At 64.6% G+C, this 16,593-nt stretch overlaps 1 protein-coding gene across 2 annotated transcripts; it reads right to left on the bottom strand.

Moving 5' to 3' along the window:
• Positions 1 to 106: 106 nt before the first annotated feature.
• Positions 107 to 15,390, bottom strand: CSRNP2 (cysteine and serine rich nuclear protein 2). Of its 2 annotated transcripts, XM_064474665.1 has the most exons (6): positions 15,277 to 15,378; positions 8,012 to 8,093; positions 6,845 to 7,102; positions 5,197 to 5,456; positions 3,569 to 3,865; positions 107 to 3,329 (listed from the first exon to the last, which is right to left on the bottom strand). In XM_064474665.1, the coding sequence occupies exons 3-6, from the start codon at positions 6,993 to 6,995 to the stop codon at positions 2,457 to 2,459; spliced, it is 1,581 nt and encodes a 526-aa protein (XP_064330735.1). In that variant the 5' UTR covers positions 6,996 to 7,102; positions 8,012 to 8,093; positions 15,277 to 15,378; the 3' UTR covers positions 107 to 2,456. The 2 variants fall into 2 exon arrangements, with proteins under 2 accessions (XP_064330735.1, XP_064330734.1); XM_064474664.1 differs by lacking the exon at positions 8,012 to 8,093 and having other exon boundaries at positions 15,277 to 15,390.
• Positions 15,391 to 16,593: the final 1,203 nt, after the last annotated feature.

Raw genomic sequence — 16,593 nt, 5'->3', positions numbered from 1 at the left:
CCTCCCGCCCGCCCTCGTGGTTCTTGCAGGAATTCGAGATCCCCCCCCCCACCAAGAGGAATCCACCGGGGCGGGTTTAACCCCCTTTAAGATGCAACTCGCCGTGCAAGTTTGAGCATTTCTTTTATTTTTACACTTAAATAGTCTCTTTAAATACAGCATTATCACCATGAAAAGAACGGAAAAGGCCGGAATTTAAAAAAAAAAATAATAAAATCTGCGGAGGACAAGCTTTGGATTCACACTGGGAAAAAAAAAAATTGAAACCCAACAAGCCACCTGCAGACAGTGTGTGAGACGGGGAGCTTTAGGAGGCGTAGAGTCACTGCTGAGCTAGGCCGAGGAGCCGGGGGCGCCTGGCTTTCGGCGGGGCGGCAGCCACGCGGCTCCCGCGGCAGCACCAGGGGAGACGGGGGTTGGGTTCTTACACGGCGACGAGTGGAGCAGGAGCCAGCGCGGACCCAGCGTCGGTGTCAGTGAGCGCGTGTGAACCAAACCGACAAACGAAATAATAGTAAAAGGCAGAAACGCGCGTCCATTGCACTATTAACAGCATAGTTATCTTTGTAAAAATAGAATAAATCCTATTAGTTCTTTGCCTAGTGTGAAAGCACCCATCCTAACCGGCGTCTTAGGATTCATTCTGTGGGTTAGCGGCGCCGCCGGGCTCGCCCAAGGAGCCGAGCGGGTCCTGGCGGCCGGGACACGGAGCTGGGGAGGGAGCGCAGAGTCCGTTGAAAACAACAGAAAAAGGAGAAAAATAAAGACTTTAACCCATTCAAGTGTCACCATTTGCTCCGTTTTTATAGCGCGGAGTTGCCCCGTTTCGTGCGGGAGCTGGAAAAATAAACCTTCCTCCCCCCCGCCACGGGCAAACCGGCACCAGCACGGGGGGCGCCGCCGGCGAAGCGCCCAACGCGGGGTAAGGCTTTGCTCCTCCCGAATTTAGCCCTTGTGAGCCGGCCGAGGGCAGGGACGGGCGGGTAACGCGCTCCGAGCGGCCTCTGCCCCGGGAGAAGGGGACGGCGTCCCCGGGGGTCGCTCCCGGCACGGGGAGAGGGGAGGGTGGGGAAGAGCCGCTTCGCCAGGCTTAAGGCTCGGTTGGACCCGCTCGCCGAGGCGGCAAGAGCAGCAGAGGGGTTTTAAACCCCTTTAACCACCTTTCGGCACCTCCCGGCGACCGCCGGGAGCACAAGAGAGCCTTAAACCGCAACCAACCTCCCCCCAAAACAATTAAAGGACTGTGTCAGACCCCAGTTTTCCCCCTCCCCCGATACCCCTGCTCTCCAGCGGGACGTTTCCCTTGGGAGCCGTGTCCCCCGCGAGCTCCGGGGTTGTTTCCCAAGGAGCAGCAGCCGCGGGGCTGTGTTGGATTGAACCGTCCCGCAGCGGCAGCGCGTGGGCATCGGGGGTGGGGGCTCTTCACTCCCCACCTGAGTCTCCCCTTAAAAAAAGTCTGGATTTGCTCAGCCAGAGTCGGTAAATGGCGGGGGACGGCGGGGAGACGCTGCCCCTCGGCCGGGATAAGGCCGGAGCGAGGGCAGAGGTTAAAGCCGCTGGGGAGAGGGAAGGGGAGCGGGGAGAGGGGCCCCCCCCCTGCGCCTCCCCCTCGAGACGCAGCGCGGAGACCCTCAGCAGGGCCGGTTTCGTCGGGAGGCAAAAGGGGGGCCCCGTCCCGGTGCTTGGGGGTGGCTGAGACGGGGAAAGTGCTTTTACTGCCCGGCTGGGGGACGCAGCAGCCGGTTGCCTTGACCGTTCCTCGAGGCCAGCACCGAGCACGGGGACAGACGGACAGACACGGTTCGCCATCACAGCCGTGCCGCAGCCGCGAGGGGACCAAACTCTTCAAATCCAGGTGGTTAAAACCCTCCCTGAACTTTCCAAGAGAGTTTGTGGGCCGTGGTCTTGGTCCCTTCTTGTGCAATTAGAGCCTCCCCACTGGCTCCGGGCCCTTCCCGACTCGTCCTGGCCCCTCGCGGCGGCCGGTGGCCCAAGGGAAGGGGCTGGAGCAGCACTGGGAGGCGCTGGGTTGTGACACGACCCAGGAAACGTTCAGAAAGGGGGAAAAAAAAGAAGGGAAAAAATGGGGAAAAAACAAGCGGGGAGAGCTCCCGGCAGCCGGGAGGGCAGGGGCTGCGGTGGGGCAGCTCGGGGGGAGGAGGGCGGCAAGGAGCTGCCATGGGAAGCAGGAGGCTCCAGGTCCGGCGCGTCCTGGCCCGCGGATGGCAACCGAGCGGCCGCCGGCATCGGCCGAGCCGCGAAACCTGTCTCTGCCGGGACAAGCGAAAGGCTCCTGGCAGCGGGCGAGGGGACGCCGTTTAAAACCCTCTGTACAAAGCAGCCCCTGCACTCTCCCCCCCCACCCCCCCAATTAAATAACCACCAGTGGCCGCTGCCGGTCCATAAAATATTATTGTCAATAAATAAACGAGCGCCGAGGGGGGGGACGGGGCTGCTCACACGGGCAGGACGGGCCCCAGCGAGCGCTCCTCGGCGGAGGGCGGCTCGTGCGCCCGCTCCGGGGCTTGCTCCGGTGGCCCGGGGGACGGGGAGCGCGGGCGGCGGGGAGCGGCCGCCGCTCGGCAGCCCTCGGAGGACGGCGCGGCCTCCGGGGACGAGGGGGGCGGTTTGGATGCTTCCCCCTTGCTCGGAGCAGCGGCGGCTCGGCCGCAAGTCACCACGGGGACGGGGAGGACGCCGAGGTCCTTCTCGCCCGGGCAGGACGGTGCCGGCGGCTCCGCCGGGCCGCTCTCGCCCTTGGCGCCCAGCACCGGCCTCTGCTCCACCTGGTAGTAGACCACGGACCCATCGTTCAAGTAGGGCTGGTCGCCCGCCGCCGAGGCCGCCTGCTCCGAGCCGTCGGCGAAGCAGAGGACGGACGAGCCCGGAGGTAACTGGGCTTGGATGAGGATGGGGGCGGCCAGACCCGGGCACAAACCCTCCGGCACGGCCAGGGGCTCCTCCAGGATACAAACGCCCAAGCTCTCCACGCCGGAGCCACTGCTGGAGTCTTCCTCAGCCTTCAGCCTCTCCAACTCCTCCGCCGTTTGCAGGTGCATGACGGCCGTCTCGTTCTCCGCCATGAACTCCTGGAAGTCCTGCGTTTCGGGCGGCTGCGGCCCCAGCCAGTCGCCGGCGGCGCCGTGAGCGGCGGCTGCCTCCTCCTCCGGCGCCGATGGCCGCCCGCCCTGGCGCTTGTTCTCCAGCTCCAGCTTCATGATGGTGTGGAGGTAGTGAGTCCGCACCCGGATGGGGTTGAATTCGATCCGACCGGCCATGTTACCGCAACCGTCGCGGGAGCAGCCGCAGGGGAAGGACATGCGATCCACCTGGCAGGGAGACGGAGACGTGGCAGCGCCGGGATCCCAAAGGGTCCCTCCCCGGAGCCTAAGATCCATCCCAGCGCTGCCTGACGTCGGGAATTTGGCGCTGGGGGAGCGTCCCCAAAACACGCTGGAGCTGCACCCCGGCCCCTCCGGGAGCAGCTGGCACCCAAGGAGAGTGTGCCGGCACCGGGACGAGCCCCGGCAACGCGGTTTCGCTGCCGGCACCCCCTTCCCCGACTCACCTGGCATTTAATCCCCGCCTGGCTGCAGGCACAGGCCTCCGGGTCGCAGTAGAGGCGGCAGTCGCAGCCGCACTCCTCCCGGGACAGGCGGATGGCCCGCAGCTCCTGCTTCTCCTCGGCGTCGATGCGGTGAACGCCGGAGGCTCGCAGCAGAGCCCGGCGGCGTTTGGTGGGCAGCGGCTGCAGGAAGAAGTAGTCGTCCACCTCCACGTTCTCCACGTCGATGTCATCATCCGATACATCCTCCAGCGTCAGGCCCTCCGCCTCCTCCGACTCCACCGTGCCGTTCTTGGTGAGCTGTGGGGCGGCGGGGCAGAGTCAGTGCCCCCCCGGGGGGACGCCGAACCCTGGCGATGAGGCAGACGGAGGACGTCCGTCCGTCTGTCCAGCTCCTGGTCCCCTACCGAACACCCACCCCCCGGCTCAGAGCCTTCCCTGGCCCCCCCCCAGCCCCATGCATGGTCCTGCGTGGCGAGCTGAGCCATCCCCAGGCGCTTCCCCCCCAGCCACGCTGCAGGCGGGCTCGTGGCAGTTTATAGGAGAAGGCAGCAGGGAAAAAATTAACTAATAAAGGAATTCAGAGCAGAGAATCCCTTTTCCATCTTCCTTCTGATACGGTGCCCTGCAAATAGCGAGATAAAAGGAGGTCGCTGCTGCTGAAAATACCAGGGTCCTGGGGGAGCGGCGGCAGCAGAGCTGCAGAGCATCCCCCGCCCCTCGTCCCTGGGGAAAATAAGGTTTAAAAGCAACGGAGGGGCCAGCGCCAGATCCTGCAACGTGCCTTCGCCTCCCTGCACTGGGCCTTCAGCCTCCCCACGCATGGCAATATCCCCACATCTCCCCAAATTTGGGGGGAGTGTCCCCAAAACACGCTGGAGCTGCAGCCCAGCCCCTCCGGGAGCAGGCGGCACCCAAGGAGAGCGTGCCGGCACCGGGATGAGTGCCACCGCGCACTGAAATGTCCCCAGATCTCGGCACTGAGGGTAAATGGGGGCCCCCAGCTCTCTGAAAGCCGGCACACGGGGAGGCAGCAGATGGAGGGGGTCTGCGGCCTCCTGAAGAACTGGTGGAAAAGCCTATATTTTAAAATAAATAAATAAATTTAAAAATAAAGAAAAGAAAGAGGCGGCAGGCTGGATTGGCACCCCTTTGCCCGAAGCGGGCTGTCACGGCAGCGGGAGGCGGATCGCAGGCCCTGCAGGAGCATCCCACCGAGCAGAGCCCAGCCTCCGGGCAATGCCCGGGGCTGCAGCCCCAGGACGGGGCGGGAAACAGGCAGAGCCGCCCCGAGATGCTGATCCTGCCCCCACGTGGCCCCGCTGCCTCCCCCCAGGCTGGAATTTCTACCAGCACAGACCTGGCGAGGTTCGGCCGACAGCTCCGAGCCCAGCACAGGTTGATGCTGACCCCATCTGTGGGTGCAGCATCGACACAAAAAAAAGAGGTAAAAGAAATCAAAAGGAAGAGTTTAGCGGCGATAAATCCATCCCCGGCCGACGTGAAATGGCAGCCTGCACCTCCCTCCTCCGACCTGGCTTACGCTCGAGCTCCACCAGAGCTCAGGGAGGTGCTTCCCGGCTACGGCACCGCCGGGTTTCACCAGCGACACCCCGCTTCCCCGGCAATACCTTCATTTTCTTGGCGTGGAGTTTCTCTTCCTTGAGGTGCTCCCGGAGGATCTCCCGGTGATTCACCTCCTGCTCCTGGGCGAACTCGCAGAGCGTGTAGCGGCGGACGGAGTTGTGGCGTTGGGCCATGCCCAGGGAGCTGCCGCCCTGGCTGGGGACGCTGGTGAAGCCCTGGCGGCGGGCGAAGTAGTAGACGGTCACTTGGTCGAAGCGGACATTCTTCCTGCGAAGCTGCTTCTGCCGCTTCAGGATGGAGGTGGCTGCGGGGCGGGAAGCCAGGGAGGGGCTGTTAGGAGCAAAAAAAACCCCCCCTGGGAGTCCCACGAAGACCTCCCACCCCGCCAGAGAGCGGCCCCTCTGCTCCCCGGAGCGGGTTGAGCTCGTGCTGGTGGCCCTGAGCTGGCTTTGGGTGATGGCCGCGTCGGGGGGCGGCTGCGCTCTTACCTCCGATGGCACCTAGACCAACCCCATCGACCCCACAGCCCTACACCATCGTCACCCCCTTCAGTCGCCAGAAGATCCCAGTAGGTCGCCAGAAGATCACAAAAGCAAGTGCAGGGTCCTGCCCCGGGGGAGGAAGAACCCCCCGCACCGGCACAGGCTGGGGGCTGAACTGCTGGGGAGCGGCTCTGCTGAGAGGCCCTGGGGGTGCTGGGGGACAAGAAGGTGACCCTGAGCCAGCACCGGGCCCGTGGGGCCAGGAAGGCCAATGGTACCCAAGGATGCATGAAAAGGCGTGTGGGCAGCAGGGCGAGAGAGGTTCTCCTCCCGCTCTGCTCTTTGCCCGGCGGAGAAGGCCCTGGGGGTGCTGGCTGACAGCCGGCTGGGCATGAGCCAGCAGTGCCCGGGTGGCCAAGGAGGCCACCAGCCCCCGGGCTTGTGTCAGCACTGGTGTGGCCAGCAGGAGCCGGGCAGGGATGGGGCCCCTGTGCTCGGCCCTGGGGAGGCCCCACCTCGAGTGCTGGGCTCAGGTTTGGGCCCCTCGGGACAAGAAGGGCCTGGAGGGGCTGGAGCGTGTCCAGAGAAGGGCAGCGGGGCTGGGGCAGGGTCTGGAGCACAAGTGTGCTGGGGGGCGGCTGGGGGAGCTGGGGGGGTTTAGCCTGGAGAAGAGGGGGCTGAGGGGAGCCCTTCTCGCTCTCTGCAGCCCCCTGAGAGGGGCTGGAGTGAGGGGGGGGCTGGTCTCTGCTCCCAGGTCACCAGTGACAGGACGAGAGGGAACGGCCTCAGGCTGCGCCAGGGGAGGTTTGGGTTGGAGATGAGGGAAATGCCTTCCCTGCCAGAGGGGTCAGGCCCTGGCACAGGCTGCCCAGAGAGGTGGGGGAGTCCCCGTCCCTGGGGGGGTTCAAAGGACGTGCAGACGTGGCCCTTGGGGACACGGTTTAGGAGACCTGGGGGTGTTGGGTTGGGGGTTGGACTTGACAATCCGAGAGGGCTTTTCCAAGTTTAATGATTCTATTAATTTCCTCAGGGTCTGGCACGATCTGTGCTCGTGGGACCGGCAACCAGGTCTCCGCTCATCACCCCAAACGCGTTATAAGGGATGAAGGAGGGCAGAGCGGGGCCAGCCCCGCACCCAGGCCCCTCGCGCTCGACGGCAGAGGCGCTCGGAGGGCGGCAGCACGGACGGCGACCGTCCCCAACCACTCACGTATGAAGCCGGTGGAGCTGGAGGGGTTGACGCTGTCGCAGCTATCGGCGCTGTCGCTGTTGGAGATCTCGTCGTCCGAGTTGGAGCCCGGCGAGCCCACGTCCGCATCCTCAAACTTCCTCTTGAGGCCGGCGCTCGCGATCGCATCCATTTGGCCGCGGTTCGCATGGAGAGCCGGCGGGCGGCAAGCGGGGGGGGGCTCTTCGCCACCAGCTCCGCGGCACCGGCCCCGGAGCTGCCGGCGGGGTCACCGCGTCCCTGCGGAGAAGGCAGGAAAGCGGAACGGCATTTCGGATAAGCCAGCATCGCTTGGGATAACCAGGAAAGGTTTCCTGGACTCTTAAGAGCAGCTTCTCCCCACTCCTGCCCTCCCCACCCCGGATAAAGCCTCTGATCCCTGAGGTGCGCCTCGGAGAACCGCAGTCGCGGTTCCTCCCCACGTCTGGGCCGCAGGAGGGAGCTGCGCACGGTTATCTAATCTTATTTAAAGATATCCTTTAGTTTTTGGGCAGCCCTGGAGGGATCGGGCGGGGCGACGGCTGCAGCCCCCTTCCAACCACACTCTTCTGTTCTAAACCGAATCGTAACTGAACTGACCCCGAGCAAAAGGAGACGCCGGTTCTGTCACGGAAGGAGCTCGCGCCGCCCCGGCACGGCCGACCGCCGCGCGCTTCGCCCGCGAGATAACCTTCGCCGGCGGCTTGGTGCTCCCGCTAACTCCCTCCCTCAAAAAACCTACAGATTCAAACGATCGTGGACGTGCCGGGGGTTATCCGCCCATTGCCGACGCCGGACTGGCGGCTCCGTCCAAGCCGTAGGGAGGAAAAAAGCCCTCGTAGGGTTTTGCTGGGAGAACCTCCAGCATTTTCCTGCCTCCTCGTTAATGCCTACGCGCTCCAAAACAGGCAGCTTGCCCATGGGAAGCTGGGAAACGCTCGGCTCCGGCTTGGGCGAGGAATTTTTGGGAGCTGTATCCGGTGGGAAGGGCAGCGAGCATCGCGCCTCGGCCTCCCGAAGCTTTCAGGTCACCGCAACACCAGAGGCTTTTGCTTTTGAACCGAGCCCAGGGCATCACCCCCGTCCCCGTCCCCATCCCAGGGGCCGGGCTGGAGCGAGAAGCCTCCCGGGACGCCCGGTTCCCCCCCGCCCGGGGAGCCCAGCACCCACCCGGTCGTGCCATCTCCTCTCCTCTCCGCTTTGTATTCCCTCCGCTCCCCGACCGCCGTTCTCATGGCAACGGAACAACCGCCTTCGAAAAAAAGCATGTCAGGCAACGGCATCCCTGCGGAACCCTGGGACGCGGCAGCCTCGGGGGCGGGGAGGGGGGATCAGAGGGTCTTTGGATGCGATTCGGGGGCAAACAGGCAGCGGGAGGCACTGCCCGCACCCGGACGAAGCTCGGGGACGGGCTCCGCATCGCCTCCAGCGTCTTCAGAGCCAAAAAAGAAACGCTGGTGCCCTTCTCCTCCCCCCAAAAAGGACGTGTCGGTGCCAAAGCTGCAGCGGCACCAGGGCCGTGGCGAAGCCCCCGCGCGGGTGGGACTGCCCGGCTCATGGGTGCCACATCTTGGGTTTAAATACAGCTTTTTAGGGTATTTTTTTTTGTGGGCAAATTGCTTAAATCCATTGCTAAAGCAGGGGGGAGAAAAGCAGCTGTTGGACCAGCGTGTCAGCCCAGTTAAGGAGCTGATTTAAAGCCACCGATCCCGCACACGATCCGAGGGGAAAAGCAGAAAACATCCGCTCGAGCATCGCCGCCCCGCTCAGCCCGGCACCGCGCCCCCAGCGCCCCCGCCTCGCGTCACCACCTCCGTCGCCCCTAAACGGCCCCGTCCGCCTGTCCAGGACGTCCCCGGTCCCCGGCCGGGCTCCGGCGGGTGCTGCCCGCGTGGTGACGCTCGTCCCGGGGGCTCAGCCAAGCCCCCCCCCGCTCTGGGGGTCTCTGATGATCCGGGCTGGGCTGCCGCCTTCGTCGGCCTTGTTTTAGGAAGGAGATAATTAACGAGGAGAGTCTCTGCCATTTCTCCCATTCCCTCTGAAGCAAATCTTCAGGATATCACCTAAAAACCCTCTCCCTTGGGCGCTTACGGTGACGAGAACCAGCGACAGCGTCCGGGTGGACGCCCCCGCCATCGAACCCCGGCGGGGGACGGAGACCGGACCCTTCCCCAGATGGATCCGTCGGGGGATGCTGGACTCGATGACGATTCTACAGTCCCCGTTAATTGTGTTTCTTAAACAGGGGTCGAAACCGCCCCGGAGCTGGGGGAGAAGCAGCCGAAGCCGGCAAGGAGGGCCCCCACCCCGGGGGTGCTGCCCCGAGGGGCGGCTGGGGCCGAGGTCGGGCTTGCGCAGCCGCTGCAAGGCACGCGGCAGCGGAAAATGAAGCTTTCACCTCATTTCTCCACAGAAGCAGCTCCCCTACCCACGCGGGCCTCCTCCTCCTCCTCCTCCTCCTCCTCCTCCTCCGTCGGCGCGGCAGCAGCTGCCCCTGTGCAATGCCACGGCCAGTGTAATTCATTTATTAGCTTCAATTACTTTTCTTTTTTAAATAAAAAAATCCACTTTTGAAAAGAGCCAGGGCGCAGAGGCGAGCCTGGCAGCTCCGAAGCCCCCCGAGGCCCAGCACGGAGTGGGGGGGCTGCGCGCCCTGGAGCCTCGCTGAGGGAGGACGGGAGACCTTCGGCCTCAGCTCGGACTGGGCTCTGCGGCAGGTTTTTGGCCCCGAGGTCGGGGTCTGGCTTCAGCGAAGGTTTAAGGAGAGAGGGGGCAAAGCGCCGGCGCGCTCCGTACGGCAGCGACGCTCGTCCCGCGGCAGAAGCCTCTCCGCCTCCCTCCTGAGCCAAAGACACAGCCAGGGAAAAAAATAATATCCTAAATCTACTAACGGTGGCGGGGAAAAAATGAAAACAAACTTGTTTGCAGGTTTTCTTCAGTTTTTAAATGGCGGTAAATCCCCAAGGCGGGGATTTGGGTCAGGGAAGGCAAAAACTTGACTCCAATACTGCGAGGAAGGAGCGGCGCGCCCCCCGTTCCCCTTCCTTCTGCCATTGAACCCACCGAAAGGAGCTCGACTGAAAATATTGATTTTTTCCACGTCAGCCGTTGCTGGAATCGCCTTTGTGAGCGGGGAGCGGCTCAGGAGCGGGTCGGGCCTCGCGCGATCGCGGCCGCAGAGAGCCTCGGGAGACAGGGCCGGTTCAGCCGCAGGGCTCCGAGATCCCATCGGGGAAAACCCGCCGGCTCAAAGCTCAGCCGAGGCTGACGAAGAGGCCCGGATCATCCCGCGGAATTAACGCTGTCGTACGGCAAAAAGCCCCGCGCTCCCGGTTCCCAGCGTTCGGGAGAGGAGGAAGGACGGGAGCGTCCCTGGGGGAGCGATGCTCCGCGGTGCCCAAAGCTGGTTCGCTGGCGCCGACGGGCCGGCCGCCCGCGGTCCCGGTCCCGCTCCTGGGTTTCGTTTTGCCTCCCGCGACTCCGGCATCGCCTCTGACGATCCTCGATCCACGTCGGCCGCGCTGCCGGGCTGCTCCTCCATCGCAGCTTGTCCGGGCGGAGACCGAAACAGCAATTCCAGAGCGATGAGCGGTTTTATTTCCAGATATTCAGAGTAATTATTAATTACCAGGCGGGGACCCTCTGGGCACCCAACGGATTTCGTGACGACTCCCAAAAATCACACACGGATCGAGGGCTCCGGGACCCAGTAACGCGGGAGATGCTCAAGGTTTCCTCCTCGGGTTCGCTCCCCTCTACAAACCGCTTTAATCGCATCCCTCCAGCATCGACTTTTGGGGGGAGGCCGGGTCAAATAAGTTTCCCCTAAAAAGCAAGAGCCAAAAGTGGATCCAGACGAGGCCTCCCGGGGTTTGGGGGTATCGGAGGCGTCAAACACAGGGATGCGGGGTTATTTCAGCAGCCGGACGAGGAGTGGGCGGGAACGACATGCAAGAAGGGAGCAAATAAATATATATATATCTACAGGGAGAGACCCCCGGGGTAAGCAGGAGCCTGCCGGGCATCGCGGAAGCATCCCGACCCCGTCCGTGTCGATAACGCGTGCGTTTAGGACCGGATGACGGCACGCAGGGTAAACCCAGAAAAATATAATCAAGGAATAACCAAAGGAGCCCATTTTATTCCGTTGCAGCGCTCGGCATCTCCTGGGAAGGCAGAGCCGGCGGCTGGAAGGAGCCAGGCTGTGATTTCGTGTTCCCCACCCCCCCCCCCAAGATAAGGACAGCTCTCGGCAGCGATTTCAACAAGAAAATGTCTCACCCCCGGGGTGAAACCCACCCGAAAAGGGGCTTCCCCTCCGGCAGCGGCCCCCCGGCTCGGCTCGCTCCCTCGATACCGGTTATGCAGCAGGATTAGCGTTGCCGGGATGACACGGCAGCATCGCTGCAGAGCATCAGGCCGCGACGCCGGCGGGGAACGCGCCGAGCACCCCCCGCTCGCGGCTGGCCCCAACAAGCCACCGCAGCTTTGGATAAAGGGGGATAAAACACCCTCCGGCGCTCCCCGGGAAGCAGAAAACGGCTCCCACCGTCGCCCCGAAGCCCCCCCCGGGCCGTGTGGCAAAGCCTTGACCCTGCTGGGGACGGGGAAAGAGGCGTTTATCGCCGAGGGAACCTGAACCCGCGCTCCGTGCTTCCTCCGAAGAGCAAATAAAGCAGCTCACCTCCTCAAGGACGGCCGGGGACAGGGAGCCCCCGCGGCACGGCACACCCGGGGCCGCACGAGGGCTTCGGTTTAGGTCCGGCGCCGCTTGGGAAGGGCCTGGCACGCTCCAGCACGCGGCAGAACACGTAAACCCACCTCTGAGGGGGCAAAAAATTAAGCTCACGCTCGAAAAATCCCTGCCGAATTAAACCAGGAGCCGGCAAAAACGTTCGGATCCGGAGGCGACTCCGGCGCGGAGCGCGCCGCTCCCCGCGCCTCAAGTCCAGGCGTTATCCCGGGGCAGGAATCGGGGCAAAAACTCGTATTGAGGAGCCTGGAAACAAGATTCAGTAATTTCCGCCCCGCCGGGGCGGCCGCTTGGCCACCGCGAAGGGCCGAGCCGGTCCGGCTCGTTTACAAATGGGTCGTCGGAGGTTTTCCCGAAGGACTCGGCCGCTGGCCTCCGCAGCCGGGAGGGTGACGGATTTGCCGGGCTGTGTTTCGGAGATGCCGCGGCCGGTCGGCACGCCGGCGATCCGAGCCCAGCCCGGGTCGGTCCTCGCGCCCCCGCGGCACTTCGGCGGGCGGCCGCTTTGGGTTTTGATGACAAACGGCAAAGGATTTGGTCTCCTCTTCCGCGCTGCCGCTAACGAACGCGGCTAACGAATAAATCTAGGCTACGGCTCCCACGGCTCGAGCGCGGCCGGCGCTGGAGCCTGCGCTTACGCAACCGGCATCGCAATCGTGGCGATGGGTCCGGCTTGTCGTGGAGCCCCGGCTCGCCTCGGTGCGCTGGGGGCGGCGGGAGCATCTTCCACCGCTGCCGCCCGACCTCCCCGGGGGAGGCCGGTCCCAAAATTCCTCCCCCCCCACCCCGGCGCCTTTGCCCGTCACCAGAATCGAGTCAGAAAGGCGGGTCCAGCCACCGCGCACGGCGGCTCCACGGACACCGCGATCCACAGACCCCAAAGGCGAGGGAGGCCCCAAAGGCGAGGGAGGCCCCAAAGGCGAGGCCGAGGGAGACCCTAAAGGTGAGGAATATTCAAAAGGCGACGCCAGGGGAGGCCCTGAAGGCAAGGGATGCCCAAAGGCAAGGCTGAAGGAGACCCTGAAGGTGAGGCTGATGGAGGCCATGAAGACAAGGCCGAGGGAGGCCCCAAAGGTGAGGGAGACCCTGAAGACGAGGCTGAGGGAGGCCCTGAAGACGAGGCCGAGGGAGGCCCTGAAGGCGAGGGAGGCCCCGAAGGCGAGGGCAGGGCAGCAGGAGGCCATGGCTGCGGTCGCCCCACCGGCGCAGCCATTCGCGGGGTGAGTGCGGGGCTGCCGAGGGGACCCCCCGCCCCGGGACGCTCTCCCCGCCGGGCCGAGCGGGGCAGGAGCTCCGTGTGCTGGCTCCGGGCTCCCTCCCAACAGTGGCCAAGGCCAGCACGAGGGGACCAGGGACCCCCCGAGACCCCTGGGAGCCCTCAAGCTCAGGGCCCCCAGCCCACCGGGGTGGGCTCCGCTCCCACCACGGCACCCCAAGGAGAGGGGGCTTGGGGTGATGGCGAGGGGAAACCACCTCCGCCGCGGGCTGGGGAGGTCCTGCCGCCCCCCAGCAAGAGGGGGGGGATCACCCCAACCCTCTCCCCCCGCCTGCGACAGGGGGACCCCCCTCACAACGACACCCCCCGCCTTCAGGGACACCAGCCCAGGACCCCCGCGACAGCTCCTTCCCCGGTCAGCGGCGGCTCCGTCTCACCACCCCATGGGGGCCCCGACGCCACGGCGCTTCTTGGGGACCCCCCCAATAATGGCCCCACCCCCGCACGGCCCCCACACATCTGCTATAGGTCCCTAGAGAGCAAAGCAGCTACGAGGGCTCCCCACATCCTCCGTAGGACCCCCCTGTAGCCCTCACAGCCCCCCCAGGCACGGGAGAGGGGAGACCCACAGCCACAGGAGCCCCCCACATCCCCTATAGCCCCCCCAATATAGGAGTCCCCCCCAGCCCTTAGAGGCCCCCCAAAACACAGGAGAGGGCAGAGCCTCGGCCACAAAGGCCCCCCTACACCCTCTATAGGGCTCTAGTGAAGGCTCCTTACAGCCCCTATAGGCCTGCAGCTGTAAGGGTCCCCCCTATCCCCTATAGGCCCCCCCATCTCCTATAGGCCCCCCGCATTGTTTACAGACCCCTAGCTGGAAAAAGGCCCCCCCCATCCCCTATAGGCCCTCAGCTATAAGGATCCCCCATATCCTCTATAGGTTCTCCAACTGGAAAGGGGGCCCACATCCCCTGTGGGCTCCAGCAACCTCTATAGTCCCCCCTCCCCCAGCCAAAAAAGGCCCCAATACCCCTAGAGGCTCCCCAGCTAGAAAAGGCCCCCCCCATCCCCTATAGGCCCTCAGCTATAAGGATCCCCCATATCCTCTATAGGTTCTCCAACTGGAAAGGGGGCCCACATCCCCTGTGGGCTCCAGCAACCTCTATAGTCCCCCCTCCCCCAGCCAAAAAAGGCCCCAGTACCCCTAGAGGCTCCCCAGCTAGAAAAGGCCCCCCCACACTCCCTATAGGCTCCTGCATCCCCTATAGGGTCCACAGCTGTAAGGCTCCCCATCCCCTATAGCTCCTTGCAGCTGTAAGCCTGACCCCCATCCCCTATAGAACCCCCAGCTGTAAGGATCCCCATCCTCTATAGCCCCCCCATCCCCTACAGCTCCTTGCAGCTGTAATGTCATCCCCATCCCCTATAGCCCCCCCAGCTGTAAGGGGCCCTCACCCCCTATAGGCCTCCAGCTGTAAGCCCCCCCCCATCCCCTATAGCTCCCCTCAGCTGTAAGGCTCCCCCCATATCCCTTATAGCTCCCCCATCCCCTATAGCTCCCCCCAGCTGTAAGGCCCCCCCACATCCCTTATAGCTCCCCCATCCCCTATAGATCCCCCCAGCTGTATGGCCCCCCCATCCCCTATAGCTCCCCTCAGCTGTAAGGCCCCCCCACATCCCTTATAGCTCCCCCATCCCCTATAGCTCCCCCCAGCTGTAAGGCCCCCCCACATCCCTTATAGCTCCCCCATCCCCTATAGCTCCCCCCAGCTGTAAGGCCCCCCCACATCCCTTATAGCTCCCCTCAGCTGTAAGGCCCCCCCACATCCCTTATAGCTCCCCCATCCCCTATAGCTCCCCCCAGCTGTAAGGCCCCCCCACATCCCTTATAGCTCTCCCATCCCCTATAGCTCCCCTCAGCTGTAAGGCCCCCCCCCATCCCCTATAGCTCCCCCCAGCTGTAAGGCCCCCCCACATCCCTTATAGCTCCCCCATCCCCTATAGCTCCCCCCAGCTGTAAGGCCCCCCCACATCCCTTATAGCTCCCCTCAGCTGTAAGGCCCCCCCACATCCCTTATAGCTCCCCCATCCCCTATAGCTCCCCCCAGCTGTAAGGCCCCCCCACATCCCTTATAGCTCCCCTCAGCTGTAAGGCCCCCCCACATCCCTTATAGCTCCCCCATCCCCTATAGCTCCCCCCAGCTGTAAGGCCCCCCCACATCCCTTATAGCTCCCCTCAGCTGTAAGGCCCCCCCACATCCCTTATAGCTCTCCCATCCCCTATAGCTCCCCTCAGCTGTAAGGCCCCCCCACATCCCTTATAGCTCTCCCATCCCCTATAGCCCCCTCCCCCCCAGGCCCCCAGCCGCAGGAGGAGTGACCCCCCCGCCCCCACAGCCCCCCCGCCAGCCGGGGCGGGGGAGGGGCACCGAGGCAGGACCCCCCCCCATTTCCCCCCCCACTCACCGGGTGCCCCGGGCGGGGCGGGGCGGGGGCGGCTCCCGGGCGCGCGCTGGGGCTGGGGGCGCGCGGACCCGCCCCGCCGCCGCTCGCCGACAACAATGGGGCCGGCGGCGGGCGCCGCCCCTATATACCCCGCGTCACGTGACCGCGCGCCGCTAGCCTCCCCTCGCGTCACGTGAGGGGCGCGCCCGCGCCGCGGGGCACGCTGGGAAAGCGAGTCCGGCCGGGGGCGGCCGCGGGGCACGACGGGAAATGTAGTGCGGAAGTGAGCGGGGGAGGGGTCTCGGGGGCTTCACGCCCCCCCCCCCCGGGCGGGACCACGCATAGACCCCAAGGAGGGACACACGGGGGGAGCCCCCAAACCTAAAGGGGGGTCTGGGGGGGCTCCAGGCCCAGCTGGAGGGGAGGGGGTGGCAAATGCACCCAGCAGAGGGGTCTAGACATGGGATTATCAGGCGTGGAAACTGCAGGAAAAGGCCAAAAGTGCCTTATTTTAGCACCTGAGGAGCAGCTGCAGCCAGGGCGTCACGGCCTGGCCTCAGCCCTCCTGGCCTGGGGGCAGCCAGCTGACACCCCCCAAAGGCCGCCAGCCCCCCATGCCGCCCCCGGCTCCCCTCGCAAGGGTGAAGGGGCCCCAAGGAGAGGGAGCCTCTCCAGGGGGTCCCGCCTGCTTTGTGAGACCCCCTCCACCCACCTCAGGGTCCCACCGCTTTTTTGAGACCCCAGCAGGCCCACGGGGGTCCCTGGCTTTGTGAGACCCCATTACCCTCACCTCAGCAGCCCTGTGGAGGTCCCCCCACTTCGTGAGACCCCACACTCACCCCGGCAGCCCCCCAACATGCTCCTCCCCAGGAGAGGCTCAGCGAGCGGCCGCAGCGCTTCCCCCCGCGTTACGGATTAGCCGAGTAATTAACTAACAAGCAGGTCAAGTTATAGGATTAAAAACCCTCTTTGCTCCCCCCACACCGACCCCTTCGTCTCCCCCCGTGTTGCCACCGGGCCCGGAGGAAGGACTGGCCCGTTGCCATCCCGACCATCTGGGGTCTTTCGTTCTCCTTCTGGAACCACCACATCCGACAAATCACTGTGCCGGCATTTTCCTCGTCCGACGGATTAAAATGAGCCACGGGCACCCAGCAACACCGCCACAAGTTCGCCGAGCCCGCGTCGCTACCGTCCAGGGTCCGTCGCGCTCCTTGTGTACCAGTGGAAAAAAACCCAGCATTAAAATATGCATCTTCCCAGTCCCCGGAGGTACCAAAACACGGACAAAAAGGCTGAAGACGAGCACCCCCGGCTGCGGAGCTCGCAGCCCAGCCG

This window comes from Phalacrocorax carbo, chromosome 27, assembly GCF_963921805.1.
Source record: "Phalacrocorax carbo chromosome 27, bPhaCar2.1, whole genome shotgun sequence".
Classification (NCBI taxonomy): Eukaryota; Metazoa; Chordata; class Aves; order Suliformes; family Phalacrocoracidae; genus Phalacrocorax; species Phalacrocorax carbo.
Note: the sequence above shows the minus strand (reverse complement) of the source record. Positions and strands in the feature narration are given on the sequence as shown.

Coding starts and splice junctions, on each gene's coding strand:
- CSRNP2 (XM_064474664.1), bottom strand. CDS start 6,995: ATGGATGCGATCGCGAGCGCCGGCCTCAAGAGGAAGTTTGAGGATGCG. Junction 5,457..6,844: donor CAGCTCCACCGGCTTCATAC/GTGAGTGGTTGG, acceptor CCCGCCCCGCAG/CCACCTCCATCCTGAAGCGG. Junction 3,330..3,568: donor AGGCGGGGATTAAATGCCAG/GTGAGTCGGGGA, acceptor TCTCCCTGCCAG/GTGGATCGCATGTCCTTCCC.